The sequence below is a fragment of the Takifugu flavidus genome, chromosome 12, assembly GCF_003711565.1.
Source record: "Takifugu flavidus isolate HTHZ2018 chromosome 12, ASM371156v2, whole genome shotgun sequence".
Taxonomy (NCBI): Eukaryota; Metazoa; Chordata; class Actinopteri; order Tetraodontiformes; family Tetraodontidae; genus Takifugu; species Takifugu flavidus.
The window spans coordinates 1,901,889-1,917,865 of record NC_079531.1 but is presented as its reverse complement, the minus strand read 5'-3'; the positions used below and the strand labels follow the sequence as shown (position 1 = coordinate 1,917,865).

At 48.4% G+C, this 15,977-nt stretch overlaps 2 protein-coding genes across 5 annotated transcripts; one reads left to right on the top strand and one right to left on the bottom strand.

The window, feature by feature from the left end:
- Positions 1-549: 549 nt before the first annotated feature.
- On the top strand, positions 550-5,818 carry zgc:152863 (uncharacterized protein LOC562658 homolog). Its single transcript, XM_057049013.1, has 5 exons — positions 550-808; positions 2,893-2,999; positions 3,455-3,658; positions 4,327-4,471; positions 4,586-5,818. Exons 2-5 carry the CDS (start codon positions 2,906-2,908, stop codon positions 4,911-4,913), a joined length of 771 nt encoding a protein of 256 aa, XP_056904993.1. The 5' UTR covers positions 550-808; positions 2,893-2,905; the 3' UTR covers positions 4,914-5,818.
- A 923-nt stretch (positions 5,819-6,741) lies between these two features.
- Positions 6,742-15,156, bottom strand: hif1al (hypoxia inducible factor 1 subunit alpha, like). 4 transcript variants are annotated; one of them, XM_057048919.1, is made up of 15 exons: positions 15,008-15,156; positions 11,467-11,657; positions 11,107-11,264; positions 10,880-10,958; positions 10,633-10,748; positions 10,321-10,505; positions 10,111-10,217; positions 9,855-10,002; positions 9,512-9,768; positions 9,090-9,241; positions 8,918-9,010; positions 8,669-8,823; positions 8,406-8,517; positions 7,993-8,116; positions 6,742-7,818 (listed from the first exon to the last, which is right to left on the bottom strand). In XM_057048919.1, exons 1-15 carry the CDS (start codon positions 15,040-15,042, stop codon positions 7,751-7,753), a joined length of 1,980 nt encoding a protein of 659 aa, XP_056904899.1. In that variant the 5' UTR covers positions 15,043-15,156; the 3' UTR covers positions 6,742-7,750. The 4 variants fall into 4 exon arrangements, with proteins under 4 accessions (XP_056904899.1, XP_056904897.1, XP_056904896.1 ...); XM_057048917.1 differs by lacking the exon at positions 15,008-15,156 and adding an exon at positions 14,282-14,304 and having other exon boundaries at positions 7,908-8,116; XM_057048916.1 differs by lacking the exon at positions 15,008-15,156 and adding an exon at positions 14,282-14,304.
- Positions 15,157-15,977: the final 821 nt, after the last annotated feature.

Genomic DNA, 15,977 nt, shown 5'->3' with positions numbered 1-15,977 from the left:
TGTCCTTTAAAATGATTGTTGTAAAAGCATCACTGGTTTATTCCCTTTTTGTTCTGCGGTAAACACGCACCAGACGACCAAGGATCCTTCTTTCGTGATGTTGAAGTTATTTACCAACTACCTGCTTCATACTCGGGCAGCTGATGCCGGAATGAGCTCATGCTTCATCAGCGTGACTAAACGGGCCCTCCCGGATGACCACATCCTGCATGAGGAGCTGCAACCTTCGGCCACGGCCGTGGAGCGCACGGAGACGCGCTCGGCCGCAACAACACTCCACAGGGGGTATTTTTAACACTTCCGCCAACTTGTGTCGTCAGTGCCAAGCAACTCTTCAGCTTTTACTGTAAGTCAGCCCAAAAAGGGAGCGCCTCCATAGACCAGTAGGGCCCTTTCGGACTATCAGAAGCTGCTCGTGCTGATGCTTAGTGGGCTAATCGCAATAATCATATATATCACATAGGAAAGGGTCCGATTCTTGATCTTTATCCGACAAGACCAAAAGTGAGGAAATGGCGTGCGTGCGTGCGCGTTTCCAGAACGAAGCGGAGTGGGCGGGGCTTCTCCGCCCCCAGCGACCAATAGGAAGGCTCGGGCGTCGGTGAAACAGCTGATCAGTGACTCAGGAGGGCCGAAGCGGCAGAGAAGGTGCGACCTGTTGCTGAGCAGGACTGCCGATCCGGACCGGATCCATCCTCACGGCCCACCCGCACATCTGTCTGCACGAAACCAGCCCGATCCCCGCTGCAGCCCCGACAGACGCCTCCGTTCCGGAAAGCGCCGCCGCTGGTTCTGTAGCCACCGCCAGGTGAGATGTTTCTGCATGTAAATGTCTCCTTTCAATCACCTGAAGGGGAGATGGAGTCGTGTTTTTAATTTACCTGCATGCCTCCGCAGATAATCGTTCAGTCTGACATCGGGAAGGTCGCTCTTTAGTCTGCTTTAGTCCTGTGTGGTGTAAATAATAATAGTAATAACGCTTGTTATTATTCTTCACAACAACTATTATAATTATTATAGTAATAATAATAAGCGCCCCATGTCCCATTTGATAAAGTTCAGCCAATAAACTTGTGATTTTTGATTAACAACGGAAGCCTAAACGTGAAGCTGAAGTCGGAATTTGGCTGCATTTATGAGAGAACCCGTTTAATAGTTTAATCTTCTGCCTCCGCGAAGCCTCTTACGCTGATAGACTGTTGCTGAGGAACAAGACGCATCAAATGCTCATAAGCCTTTCAAAGTTCCATTGATTCGTGTTTAGGGATGAGAGAGAATTTCTCATTATTAAATGACATAAAGGAACCTGCACAACTCTCCTCGCTAGGACATTCCATTAATATCCAAAGTGTTATGATCTTAATATTTGGGTAAAACACATTTGATTAAAGAAAAAAAAACACACTGAAAAGCCACTATACACGTGACGTTTCAGCCACATTATAAGTTGCATATAGAATATAAAATAAAGTATAAACTAAATGTGTTCCTGCTTTTAGCCAAGCAGCTGTTTACCTGAAATCCTTATTTATGTTTTAATCATAGAGAGCAAGGTAACAATGGCTGGTTGACACACACTCTGTAGGTAACGCAACATCAGCAGTTACATTGTGCGGTCGCGTTGTGCTTTGCTTTTTGGGCCCTAAAGCCGCAGAGTCACCATTTCTCTCTATTCACACTAGTACATTCAAGGAAATTTGATTGAGAAACTTTTTTATTCCCCGAAACTGGTCCGAGTCCTCTTTGCTGAACTGCAGGGCACATTTAGAGCGATCGTTTGAGCGGCAGCTTGTTTTCACGCTGGTTCTGTGGGAGTTTCAGGCTCATCTTGTCATTTCCCATCATTTTTTCCTCCCAGTACATGTCTGCATAACAAGGATATCTAAGAATAGCCCACGTATGTTTTTGAGAGCAAAGTTCAACATGGCAGCGTAGCAGTCATCTCCATAGATACTGATCAACCAGAGAACTGTGGTTCAGTGGGTGAGTGTACGTGCACATGCACATTGCTGCCTACGAGCTGGAAATGAATCCACACAGGCTTCCGGGCGTTCCCAAACTCCCGTGGCTTTGTGGTTCCAGCTCTCCCTCTGACATCAGGCAGCATGTTGCGTTTTCTGGGAAATTCTGTAGATGCAGTTTGTGGTGTCATCACTTCACAAACAGCCCCGCGCGGCCCCTGTTTGCCCCAAACAGAGGGCTGTTGCAGGTGACAACAGACGGGGACAACAGACGCAGCTCAGACAGGCCGTCGCTCCTGTTGTCGGCAGCCTTTAATCATCAGTGACAGAGCAGCACCTTTTCATTCCCGCTGAGGATATCTGACATTTCAGACGTGCCGGAGACGTTTAGGTGGCGGCGTGGAGTGATTCTCAGTGTCGCCAGAACCAGCGGGGCGCCGCACGATCGTCACGGGAACCAGGGGTTTTGGCTTTTAAACCCGAAATTCCACCTTCGTCTCGTCTCGGTTTTGTAAACCATCACAGCTGAAGTCCTGAATTCACAGAGGGCTGAGATGACTCAGACGTGGAGCCCACGCAGAATGTGGTCACACAAGATGCAGCTTTGAAACTGTGGTTCTTAAGTCACTTTAATGTGTGTGTGTGTGTGTGTGTGTGCGTGCATGAGAGAGCCTGGCACGCTAAGGGAGGGGGCGCTCCCCCGGGTGCTCCACAGATGACTGTCGTGTCTCCTGAGCAGAAAGCGCCAAACCACAGACACCGTGGCATTTGACCCGATAAAGTCCCGCCGCTGACAGCTGCTGTTGATACGAAACCCCGTCTGGGTCGTCGCGGTTCTGTTGTTTCCACTGTTTCGCTGGGCGAGAGCGCCGCTCCCGGGGGAACCGGGAGGTGTGCCTCCAGAGAACTGACCCGGCGTCTTTCCCTGCAGGAACTCTTGTTTGATGTCTGGGCCACTCCTGCATCCGCGGGCGTGCGGTCACGTCGGCGGGTTCTGCGGAATTCTCTTCTTGATCTCCACGCCGCTCCTCGCTTCAGGTAATTGCCATTAATTTTCTGTTTCAGTTATTACGTGTATCAGTTCCGACTAACGCGGAATTCATTGTGAAATGACCACAGAGTCAGCGTTTACTTCAAATGCTGACACCTTTCCGCAGGTGTTGAGTAATCGGCCACTCTCAGACTCTGACTGGACCCTCTTCCTTCCTGTGTAGATGGTTTGGGTTAGGGAGCATGTGGGGCCATCATTTTCTCTGATTCTGCAGATGCAGACGTTTGGTGGCAAGTAAAGGAAGTGGTTAACAGCGTTTGCTGCATGGGCAGATGTAGCCTCCTTAAATCTTTATCTTTCTTTAAACCCAATTTTGAGTCGTCTGGTGCCTTCCAGGCCCCCTACGTGCCGCCTTGGATAGTTTTGCTTTTGTGTCCTCGTTCTAAAACCCACCAGGAATTTGCTCTACAATGATTAACCAAAGCCTCCGATGTTCCTGCAGGCAGGCTCAGCAACTGTTCTCACCCTCTGGTACCAGAACATGGAGGGTTCCGCTGCGATCCGTCCCCGTGTCAAGGCTTCTCCACGAAGACCACCATCCATTTCTTCTGTGAGCCTGGTTACCACATCAGCAGCAAGGTCCGTGTCTCCCGGTGTCGCCATGGGAAATGGCAGCCTTCCATACCCGCCTGCATCCCCATTAAAGGTGAGAAATCGGGGGGGTTCTTACGTCACGTTGCCTTCTCGTCTAATTTATGAGCCGGGTATAATGAGGATCTGTTAAGAATCTATTATGTTGGTGCATTTAGGTTTAGTGGCAACGTGGCGGAAGCTCACGTTTATCTTTTGGCCTAGTTAAGAGGTTTCCAGATGCTGTCAGAACCTCTGCAGGAGAACCAAAAGCTCTGAGTTCTCCACACCAGTTCCCAGCTTCCTCTGCTACATTTACCCCAGCCCGCTCTGACAGGAAGTGGAAGGAGGAAGCAGGCTAAGCCATCATATTAACCACTGATCGTTTCCTCTTTGTCATGGAAACCACTGACATGGGCACAGAATTGCATCACTAGCAGAAACCGTGTCCGCAGAACGGAGCCAAGGCATCTGCAAGTCTAACCAATCAGCTGCAGAGGTTATAATTAGACACGCGTATCATCTGCGCTTTATTTGATTTATTCGGCGACAGAAATTTCTGCGAGACGATTATATCGCGTGAATGATTTTTCTCACGCTTACATAAAAATGTTAAAAAAGGGACACCGCACATTCTGCCCATTGTGGAACTGAAAAAAGTCTTTTGCGCACCGCTGAGTTTCCGTGTGCAGAGACAGCAGATCGCAGTTTTTCTTTAATTTTCTTTAATTCTTCGTGTTTCAGAGGGTCCCAACGTGAACGCTGACGGTAGATTCAACGACTCCATGCCCAGCATGGCCACCACGGCGGTGGGCATGTCCATCTTTCTCCTCACCACCACCGCCTGTCTGGTCATTAAGTCCCGCCTCTTACCTTGTCAGTCACACAGGTAGGACGAAGACCTCCACTAAATCCCAACATAACGCCGTTTCTTCTTCATGCTAACTTTATTTTTGAAGGTAGAAAGAGATTCCTTGTCTACAGTAACGCTCTGTCTCTGCAGTCGGCGCTCCTCGGACCAGCTGGACCTGATGGTGGACGGACTTCCTGTCTCGCTCCCCTCCTACGAGGAGGCGGTATACGGCAGCTGGGGACAGCGCCTCCCCACCTCCTCGGCGCCGGGGCCGACCCAGCTCCTGCTGTCCCAGGAGTCTCCCAGCAGCCTCCAGGCGTCTCGAGCGGGCGGCAGCCACCACCCGCTGCTGTCCAGCCAGAGCCCCGACAACGCCCCCCCGCCTTACGAGGAGGTGCGCTCATCGCGTTCCAGGGACAGGACGGGCGAAGGGGACATCCGGGAGCTCCACCCCCTGACACAGGACAAGGACACCTGATGGACACAGACTGCGGTGGTGTTTTTGACGGAAGCACAACTTTGATCAGCAGCTAATTGACGCAGAATTTGAGCTCTGCAGAAAAACCGTGTTGGAGGAAAACCTGGACGCTGTCCCGATGGACTCCAGCTCATCAGCACTGGGACGCTCGTCCTTTCACACGTTTTAAACATTCTGACGGGGTCTCCCCAGTCAGACACCACTGAAGTATATTTAACGATGATTATTTGAGTGTTGTTGTCTTATATGAATGTGTGTGTGACAGACGAGGGAACTGCTGGCCTGAAAGCCTCCAGGAATCAAAGCTACCTTTGGCCTTAAGTAACAATGATGTGGTTTTAACCCTCGTTAAGGAGATTTTGTGTAACATTAGCCAACCTCAGTGTGGACCAGGACCGCAGTAATGTAAACGTGTAAGTGCCTGTGTGTGTTTTCAGTGTTCTCCTGGAGACGTTTATGGTTCCCGTCAGTGATGGGTCACGTCAGTGATGGGGCAGCTCGAGGATTCCTCGGTGACGTCAGTGGGGTGCTGCAGGAACCCCGTTTGTTCCAGACATGTTTTGGTTTCGCTACAAGTGGAACGGAATTGTGGTGTCGCGTTGTGAACCCGACAGCTTGCTGCCACGCTCGTTTAAAATCTGGCGAAAACGTATGGAAATCATTTTAAAAGACAGAACGAATGAATTAACGCAAAAGTGTCCCATTATTTATTTGGTCAAACGTTTGTCACAGCAACTTCCTGCTTCTCTTTAAACTCTGCAGCCAAACTGACACCTTTGCAGACCTTGAATGTATTGTATTTTATAAGATTGCATCTCTATATTATGTAATTTGTATTACTTAAGAGAATTCTTTGTACATGTATTAATGCAAAAAAAGTGTAACAAATAAACGTCGAAACGTTTCATCTGGCATTTGATTTCTGAGACAAGCAAAATATTGAGCAGTGAAAGAAGGTAAAGCGATCTTCATTAACCCGTAAAGGTGCCTGCAAAGAGACCAGCACAGACCGAACAGCTGATTTAAATGTCCACAGGTTTACAGTAAAATGGTGAGTACAGACAGGGTGGCTCCTGTGTTCCGCACTGGGTCCTGGGTGTTTCCAGTTAGAACAAAAACAAGAAGTAGGTTGATGAATGGATGTTACTGATGTTACAAGACAACTATTTCCTAATACCGGTGGGAACTACATGAGTCCAAATGTGTTCTAACGTTGTTCGTGAATGCCGTTTGTTCTTTGTGCGTGTGGCTTCTCCATTTGAACGTTTTTATCTGCACATTATATTTGACCACGCTGAAGTGGAGCGAGCCAACGTGCACGACTGAATTTAAAAAAAAAAACCCTCCAAAAAACTAGTAAAGTAAAAACCAAAACGAACGAAAGGCTCCTCATTAAACGTCACCGTTTCACAATGGCCCGGGACGTTTCGTCTCGCCACAAAATGTACAAAACCCAACAACCACGTCGCTTCGCAATGTGAGAATGAGATTGAGCAAAGAGGGGGAAGCCACAGCTGCCGGGGAGGCGTTGATGGGAACGACTTTGGTCACTCTGTAAAGTTAGGATGGCGCACTGGTGTTATGTAAAGGAGAATATGTGACGCGTGCACTGTTGTGTGGTGCAGTTTTATGCAACAGTACAGTCAGATGACAGATAAAATGTTGTTTTGGGCTCAGCAGTCACCAGTGAGGAGCCAGAGAGCATTGGACATCATACAATTAGATCCCCATTGCAGCACATTTAAACATTTCGTCGCCTTAAATAAAACATTTGCTCTGAGGAGGCAAACGCAGCTGAGAATCCACGAGGCAAAAACAACAGCAGGCGGCGATTTCTCTTGCATTTTATTTCATTGAGGAAATAAATGAGCAATACAAAGTTTAGGTAACAGTTTAAATGTGGAGAAAAAACTCTTCTGCTTAAAGTCTTCAAGGCACGGAAGAACTGGTACAGGTATACGTTGCATGGTTGCAGCTTTAAAAGGGTTATATGCAGATTAAATGTGCATTTACAAAAGTGATCCTGCAGATCAACAAATACTGCTAATAGAGAACACAACTGAAGCTTATTCGTTGAGGCACAATCCTTTACAAGTCATAAGATAAAAACTTGAATAGTATTGATAAATGGTATTTCTACTGAGGCTATACAGTCATTTTAAGTACATTAATCATTTCCATCTCCACACCCGTCCACCACAATAGGAAGATAAAGCACCTGCTTATTACTGGCTCATTATATCTCACAGTAATAACAAACCAGAATTCATATTTATGATAAAAGTGTTACTTTAAAATATGTGTAAGAAGATGTAAAAAAATATGCCACTTGAATGCTGCCTGTTTCTTTGTTGGTCTAAATTGGCTCAACACAGAAAAAAAAGGAGTAAAATCCGTTAAATGTTCACATTTGACACATGCAGAGGATTACAGGAACTCTCACACTGGTTAAACGTCATGATAGTCGGACTAAATCCGACTTAGCTGCTCACGGAGAAACGTGTGATTTTAGCACCGTTCGGTCGACACCCAAAAGGACAATGAATCCATTTTCCAACCCTTATACCACCATGCTACTGCAAAGAAACAAGGGAGATTTACATGATTGTGACCTTCAAAGACGACAAGCACCAAAGAGAAAGATATTTTCCAGCTGCCGCAGAAACACGCCACCCAACGGTCCAACGGGAGTGGCGCCCAGGGCCCCCGGATCGCCTCAGTTTTGTTAATGCTGTGTGCGTTTGCTTGTGTTTACAGACTGAAACCAACCACAGAGTATTTTCATACAGCTGCTGCGCTCACTTCCTCGCTCAGATCAGGAGTCCAGCCAGCGTTTGTCATGTCAGAGGGGAGGCGGGCGGCGACAGATCAGGTGGACACACTATGAAAATGTCCTTCATCCAGGCTGGAAGAGAGGGCGAAAGAAAACGATGGAATCAAAACTGCTCTGGTATTCTGAAGCAAAGAAAGAAAGCCCCATGGCACCAATAAGACCTCCTCAAGCTGTTCTTAGCAGGTTGTCATGGCGACATGATGAGGGTCGTCCTGGAGATGTGTGAGAAACGTGTGTTTCTCTCACCGGCAGTGTCGGAGAGGCCCTGCATCCCTCCCAACAGCGGGTCCTTGTCCGTCAGCAGCCGGCTGCTCCCTCCTCCCTCAGCGCTCAGGGTTGAATTTGGTTGGTCGCCCTCATCCAGGCAGCCCTGGAGAAGGTTGGGTTAGAACAATGAGCCTGAAACGTTTGTCCAACTTTCGCCACGGCTCAGAAACGCTACGACTTCAGCTAAATGGCGCCTCGTCCCGACTGGCTTCGCCTGTGACGTGAAAGCCGCTCTTATTTTGTCACCGGACGTCCTGCCAACAGCGACCGACCTCTGAAGGACAGAGACTTTTGCTTCTTCAGCACAGTCCAAAGGTTCTAAACTGAAGTCAAGACTTTCGAACAGCTGCAGTTTGGCCTAATTTAGATTTAGTTTTCCTTCCTTTACTCACCAGATTATATGTGTAGTTAAGAAGCTCCTCTTCGATGCAGGAAGCTTCTTTTTTCTGTCTCTTGTCCTCAATCAGCAGATCGGACGCCTCATCTTCATCTGGGTTATGGGACCTAAAAGAAACAAGCCTTTTGAGTGCCGCTGACACCCGCAGAAAATGACCCGTCCTCTGGCGCCACCGCCAGGACAGATTGAACACTGCGACGCTAGCACGTTTCCGCTCAGGCCATTTGAAACGTGAGCGGCTGAGTTTTTCCGCGCTACCTCTTCCTGTTCGCTGCCAGTGCCGCTGAGAGCGTGCGCAGAGGGGCAGAACGTTTGTCTTCTTCCTCTGACAAACTGCTGAGAAAGGTCAGCTGGAAGTCATCGTCCATAGATATGTACGGAGCCAACATCGCCAAATCCATCTCCTCAGAGTCCTGAGAAAGGACAGGTGGACATTACGGATGAAAAACTGTCCTTTGAGACGTCCTCTGTGATTATTGTGATGAATGTTATTAAAATAGGACAGACCTTGAGTTTCTCTCCTTTCTCCTGGCTGTTCTCTGGCCGAATTGTGAAAAACTTCTCCACTTTGCTGGTGTCCATCACCTCCTCTGAGGCGCTCTGAGGTTGATGAGCAGACATCAGGACAAATAAGAAAATACGCAGAGATTGGATGGAGAAAATGAAGGCTCTCGCGTACCAGCTCAGCCTCAGATGTGGATGATGAAGGTGGTGTCATGGGGCTGAAGATTGGCGTGAGGAGCTGTAGCAGTTGTGGAGAGCAGAGATCCTGAGGGTTCTCTGGCATGGTGTCTGGACTGGAGGGACTGAAGAAGGACAGCTTGGAAAAATCTGTCAAAAAAAAAGAAACAAACATTTCATCTAGAGCAAGTTCCCCTGTAATTTATCTTTATTATCAATTGTTGAACTTGTAAAACGCCACTTATGAAGCAACATGCAGATTAGAATTAGTCTTTGTGTAATTCTTGTCACTTCCGAGTGGGGGAGACAAACGCTCATAGAACAAGTTAAGTTAAAGTGAAGCCAAAGCTAATTTTAGTGGGCTAAATGAGTCAATGAACGAAGAGCAGCACACACACACCAGTCTCTGGAGTGTCTAACCTGTCAGCGGTACAACATCTCCAGCCTCTGGAGCCAGCTGGAGCAGCTCCTGAGGCTTCTCCTTCAGTTTAAAGAATAGATCGGCAGCGTTGCTGGAACTTGAACCCACATTCTCAACCTTGCAGGGGGTGTCGAGAGCCGTTTCAGATTTCAGGGGAGTGTCACTATCTGCTGGTGTGAGTGCTGGAGCGTTGGCTTCAGGCGGATCAGAGTGAACCTGCTCAATGGAGAAAACAAACTCCGGTTGCTCCACGGAACTGCAAGAAAAACCAGAAGGATGAGAAATAAACGAGAGGCACTTATAGCCGAGAATATATCCAGACACAGGCAGAACTCCGATCACCTGAGGATGAAGTTGAGGCAGACGATGGCTTCGGGCTGGGAGGTCTTGCCGCTATAGAGGACGGTCGCCTGCGTCTCTGCCCAGACGAAGCCGCCATTGTTGGCCAGGAAACGGTAGTGGCGGGTGCTCACCTGACCCTTGGACAGCACTTCATGGTGTAAAGAGAACAAACATTTACAAAACGCACGCAGGAAGCGCGTCTATACGGCTCCGTCAACCCTCCCAAACAACGGGGGGGATCACAATTCCCACTCACGTGTGCGAAGGCTCTTGCCGATGTGATCGGAGTCGAGCGCATGATGGAACTCAAAAGCCGAGCGGCCGATCAGGTCATCCGGTTTATATCCCACCAACTCCGTCACCCTGGATAGGAAAACAGAAAAGCAGAATATCGTTTCCGTTTTACTTTGAAAAGACAGACGCTTTCCGTTAGCTCCGCCCCCCACAGGGGACAGGGTCGCCCTACCTGCCCTCGCAGTGTGTGAAGCGCAGGTCCATGCTGTGGCGGGTAAGGAAGGTGTAGGTGTCGAGCGGAAACTCCACGCTGGAGGGGTGAGGGATGGGCTCGCAGAGCAGGACCATAACTCTGGCAGCAGCTGGGGAGCTCGGTTCACCACCAAATGGACACATGTGACCTGTGCAGTGGAGAACCTGCACCAACACAAGCGGGATTCATGTCAAACAGCAGATTTAGACTGGAACAAATGCATCCGCTACATCACAATTTCATACTGTGCTCAAAGTTTGTCTTTAATAAAAGTCTTGAGGGGTACTGGACCTTCCATTCAGCAGATTTGATGTTGACAGTGCGCCCCCTGTTGGTCAGAGTGCTCTTCATTCGCAGGAAGAAGTTGAGGTCATTTGGCAGGTCCTTCATCAGTTTCTTATTCAAACCTGTAATTGACATGACAGAAGCAGGTTTGGATCCCAATTCACAGAATGTATAAATAATATCATATTAAAAGTTCCCTCTGCCCATATTTAGAGCAGGGTCCCCATTTATAAGCAGAGGGGCTGCGTCTGACCTGGAGTCAGCAGGTCTGTGAGCTCCTCCTGATCGCAGGGATGGATGAAGTCATAAACACTCTGGCCCAGCAGCTCCAGCTGTCCGCAACAAACAAAAGCTGGGAATTTATAAATCCATTTATGGAGGCATCATTAAGAAAATACTTTAACATTGTTGTTTACGTCTGAAAACTCCTGCAGGTATTGGTGCCATAATGACCTCCACGTAACCTAGCTGACTGCGTACCTGCACGATGCCGATGTACTTGTTGACGTTCTCCGTCAGGTAGATCATGTCTCCCTCCTCAGTCAACACCATAATGAACCCACCCAGGGTCTGAGGGTAGAAAATGTCCATCGGATCCTCTTCAGGCTCCTTTTTCTGACTCTCACTGGCTGCAGGAACTGAAGACAAAGGTCAGGAGTCTATTTTTAGCATGCTAACAAAAAACCATTGAACAGATCTTGAATGGCTTTACGTATTCAAACTTTGATCTCCTATAGCAGGAGAAGGTGTATTTTGGGCCAACATCCACACAAGAACTCAACCTGTGAGGTTAATCTGCAGCTTCTTCCATCGTGCCAGAGGAACTGGTGAAGATCTTACCAGCGTGGACGAGCTGGCGCATCCGCAGGACGCTGAGAGCGACTCTCATGATGGCCGATTTGTCCAGATGGGTGGACACCCGGCGAGGGAGCGGCAGCGTGTGGGCGAGCTCATAAAACACCTCCGTCTCCTGACTCCGCCTGTATCTGGCTGCATCGCGGGAGCGCAGTTTCCTCTGCTCCAAACTGCTCCTGCACCGAGGGGACGAGGGAGGAAACGTCAGGGAAAAGAAGCAGCAGGAAAACACACCTGCACCAAACCGCCGTTCACAGCCTGACGTGCAGAGGACAGTCAATCACATGTGTCGGTCAATTCTATTTTCCTTTAGAAGCTCCACAACCCTGTTGAAACAGGTCCGGGGGGGGAGGGGGGGGGGGCAGACGGCCCACTCATTCCTCAGTGTTTGTTTTCAGTTTTACAAAGTGGGATCAGAAATGTCCCAAACCAACGAGAACAGAATGTTATTTATGCCGGCTGCTGGGAGACTTCCCAGATCCTCCTTCCTAGTCCCATCATCTCTTTATTGGTTCCTCAGTCTGACCCGCTCTGATTTGGTCTGTTCTTGGGGGGGGGGGGGCAGGGGGCAGTGCTGACAAGACAAAAGCAGCAGTTTACTCACGGGGCCGTGGCTTTCTGTGGAATTGCAATCGGATAAGCACAAAAGCGTGACGCAGCTTCTGTGACGTGGAGTCGGCCACTCGGAAAGGACTTAGTGACGTTAACGTTAGCATTGCAAATGTAAGTGTCGGAAAAAGAATGCGCTATTTAGCCAAGAGCCCCGACTGCTCCAGAGAAAAGAGAGCAAAGGTCTCAAAGACCAAACCGCAGTAATTAGCTGCTCATGACAGTAAAAACACGGATAGACGGACAGACAGACGTGCTTATTTTAGTATATTTTACTTTAGTGGTACTTGGGGCCTGTTTACAACAAAAACGGTCTGTTTCTGGTTTCGTTTCCACCTCCCGTTTACGGAAGAGCCTCTTTTTGAAATGGGGCCCCAACAGTTTTGAAAACATCCTCGTTTACGTCTCGTGCTGCTTATAGGGGAAACGGTCGCGCACGGTGCATGCGCATACACACAGTAGTGTAGTGTAGTGTGCACACCTGGGAGCAGCAGCAGCAACAACAACAACAACCGACTACTGAGCAACTTTAAGCCGCTCCATGACAACATTGTTTCATTGTCGCTCCTCCAACAAAGTGCGTATTTGCTGCGTCAATACTCCGACCGGCGGAGGAACGATATCGAACGACGCCAACCATCGGCCTGGCGCGCCGGATCGTCACCGCGGATCGGCGTGAATGTTGGGCGCTTTCGAAAACGCAAAAAAAAATTCCTTTCCCCCGTTTAGTCAGACGGGGTGGGGGCAACTGCTCCTGCTTGACCTACTTCTCCTCAGGAGGTCAAGCAGGAGTGGCTCCACTCGGCTCTCCTGGGGTTCAATGGCGGTAATTTGGTGAAGCTCCTTGAAGGTTTAACGACCCTTCCTGACTTTCTTGAACTGTCTCCTTTCCCTCTAATCGGTCACTTGCCATTGTGGTGAAAAGTGGATTTGACCGCCTCTCAAACGCTTCGTGATTGGCTCCAGTTTCCACGGCGGCGCTTTGAGTATTAACGATGACTCCGGCGAGGCTATCGCCATCAGAAATTACCTCAAAGAAACGTTTCCCCCCCATTCATCTCAGACAAACGCATGTGACGAAAACCCGCGGTAACATATCCCAACAACGCCACCACACAGCTGAAACCCGAGCCCGGAGACCGCTAAGCTGCTCCGCTGCTGCTGGGAACGGCGTGCACGTTCATTACATTACACAGTGTGCACCATTCCGTCATTACCAACAATCCACCTCCTCTACATAATTGGGCCTGCACTATTTACGAGACAATTCCGGGACCTAATCAACAGAACGCCCATCGAATCCAAATGAAAACAATGCTGCTACTCCCACGACTGCTGTTACACTATCAAAACACGACGTGCCGCCAGATCGGGAAGTGTGTCAGTGAGGCGGAGCAGCACAGAACATAGTGTTCTCGGTCAGAGAGCAGAGCTGCACAAATGTTTACGTGCCCGGGTCTCTGCTGCGTCCAATAACGTGCGTCCAAGCTCACAACTGTGGTCGTAAAACACTACAGTTGTGTGTTAGCAGCGTGGCACAGCACACACTGCCCACAGTGGGGTTTTAATCACAATTACACGCACGCGCACACACGTCGACATGATGTCACACACTCGTAGCCAAAGACAGAGACAAAGCTGGACAACCGTCACATTTCTGTTGTCTGAAAGGAGGGTCAAAGAATGAGATCCAGCGTGTGTGTGTGTGTGTGTGTGTGTGTGTGTGGAGGGGGGATGATGAAATATGAAAACACACAGATGTAGAGGGCCAGGACAGACGCGTGACACACATCCAACCTTTGTGCGAGTAGAAAAACCCGTTTATTAAAACGGAGGCTTGAAAGAGGGGGCAGGGTCGTTTTTGTCAGTGTGCATGTGATCGATGCACATCAATGCTGCAGGAACACGGGTGCAAATTAAAACAGCTTTTACCACCAACACCGAGCAGCAGGGGCTAAAGTGAGCCACAAAATGCCAACGGGAAACTGACTCACAGCGTAAAACAGCCTGTGTGACGCATCTCGTCATTAAATGACCAGTAAATTTAGGGGGAGAAAAATCTTGAAAGTTGGAGAAAATTCCAGTAGTTTCCAAAAACCCAAAGAGGCGTCACTCCACTTGCTCCATCTGCTCAACCTTCCAGTAAACACACATCACAAATAAATGCAGCCGCGGGCAATTTTTTAACAACCTGATCATCTTATTTTGTTGGTTTTTTCCATATGCTTGTGAAAGCAGGACGTCATCACATTGATCCTGAGGAGGCTCCATTTCACACACACAAGTACAACTGATCACCTGTCAATCACAGTAAGAAACACCTTTTTTTCTGCTTTTGTTGAGCTCAACAATAAAATAAAACATGTCTTGCAGAGAGGTCGTCTTGGGTCAAGCCTGCAGGCCTCAGTCCCCACGTTACTGAAAAAGGCGTCGACCCCCACCCCCAAACCTATTTTCAGCCTGACTGTTTGCATTCACCATTGAACGTCAGTTACACTATTTGCTTGAAAAACAAAAAATAAATAATGGGAAAGTAAACCAGTGTGGCCACTGGGGGGGGGGGACACGGCCGACGCGCTTCTGAATCCACCGAGGATTAAGTGGTCCGAGTAAACATCCAGCCTGCAGGAACAAAGCTGCTGTCCATCAAAACTCCCCATATTTACAACTCATGAAGACCCCTTCCCATTTCCATTAACCACGGTCGAATACACAAAACATGTGAAACGGTAGAAACGCGTGCGTGACCAAAACGCAGGGTCGTAAACAACGATCACGGGGCTGCACAGAACGCGCCTCTGTTCTCGCTGCTTCATCGGGAATCGCATCGAAAACTTGCAGGAAATCAAGGCGACTGGACATAAAACTCTGAATAAGCCACCCCCGTCGCGGGTGCGGTCGAATACTCCCCTCTTACCGTTTGATGCTGATGCTTTCCTCTTTCTCCTCCATGTTCGAACTCGTGGCCGAGCGGCGATTTTGCCTTTACTTGTTTGTTCAGGCAAGCGAACATTTACCAAACAACACCACGGTTCCGTCAAGCGGCCATCAACGGCCAGAGACCGTTTCCGCCAGATTTCAAAATAAAGGCCTGGCAATGTTGCCCTACATATGATACGGAAATCCAAACAACCGTAAATATATGACAAAGGATGCGAGTCAATTGTATTCGGCTATGCCGTTTTACACAGGTTCGAGCACACACTTTATATGTGGATGACGTTTCATTCTTACCACGTTTGAAAAGAAACTAGTGCATACATTTTGATATATCAGTAAATAGAAGGAATACGTTATTTTTCGCAAAACTCTTGTAGTACATTGCTTGTGAAGACGTATTTACATATCACTGCAACGCTAGCTTTGTATATGTGGTCAATGATTTCAGATCAGAGGCGCCACGTTTATGGCAGAGCTCTTATTTGTGTATACCAACCGTGTTCCGGTGCTGTTGCCTCAGAGACGCGAAGGAAGGAACAGACACGCCTCGCTTCGAGAACCTTCGTGCTCCTTCGGGTTTCTCCGTCTTCTTCACCTGTTGTGGGGAACCGTCGGAAACTGACCGTGTGTCGCCCTCTAGCGGCACCTAGGATTGAGGTTAGAATTGTTGTTTATTTTGAAAGCTGTAAAACCAAACATGCCACACAGTTTGTTCCAGGTTTACTGTTTTAATAACGACTCTCCAAGTTCAAAAAGGAAACAGTTTCACCGTTCAGCTGCGAAAACTTTCACCAGAACAAGCGAGTGTGTGAGAAGTTGTGTGTGGGGGCTTTAAATGGCATCACAATAGTCTTTTTTAGAGCAAATTAAGTTGAATTCTTAAATTTAAATCAGATTATTCAGAGACGCTACAGCTTTGGTTTGACTGGCATAAACAGCATAATTTA

Bases quoted from the DNA above. Each gene is read 5' to 3' on its own strand.
- hif1al (XM_057048919.1), bottom strand. From the start codon at position 15,042: ATGGAGGAGAAAGAGGAAAGCATCAGCATCAAACG. The intron at 10,959-11,106 runs GTACGCAGTCAG...TGTTGCGGACAG, and splicing joins AGTACATCGGCATCGTGCAG to CTGGAGCTGCTGGGCCAGAG. The intron at 10,218-10,320 runs GTAGGGCGACCC...TTTCCTATCCAG, and splicing joins TTCACACACTGCGAGGGCAG to GGTGACGGAGTTGGTGGGAT.
- zgc:152863 (XM_057049013.1), top strand. From the start codon at position 2,906: ATGTCTGGGCCACTCCTGCATCCGCGGGCGTGCGGTCACGTCGGCGGG. The intron at 3,659-4,326 runs GTGAGAAATCGG...TTCGTGTTTCAG, and splicing joins CGCCTGCATCCCCATTAAAG to AGGGTCCCAACGTGAACGCT. The intron at 4,472-4,585 runs GTAGGACGAAGA...CTGTCTCTGCAG, and splicing joins TTACCTTGTCAGTCACACAG to TCGGCGCTCCTCGGACCAGC.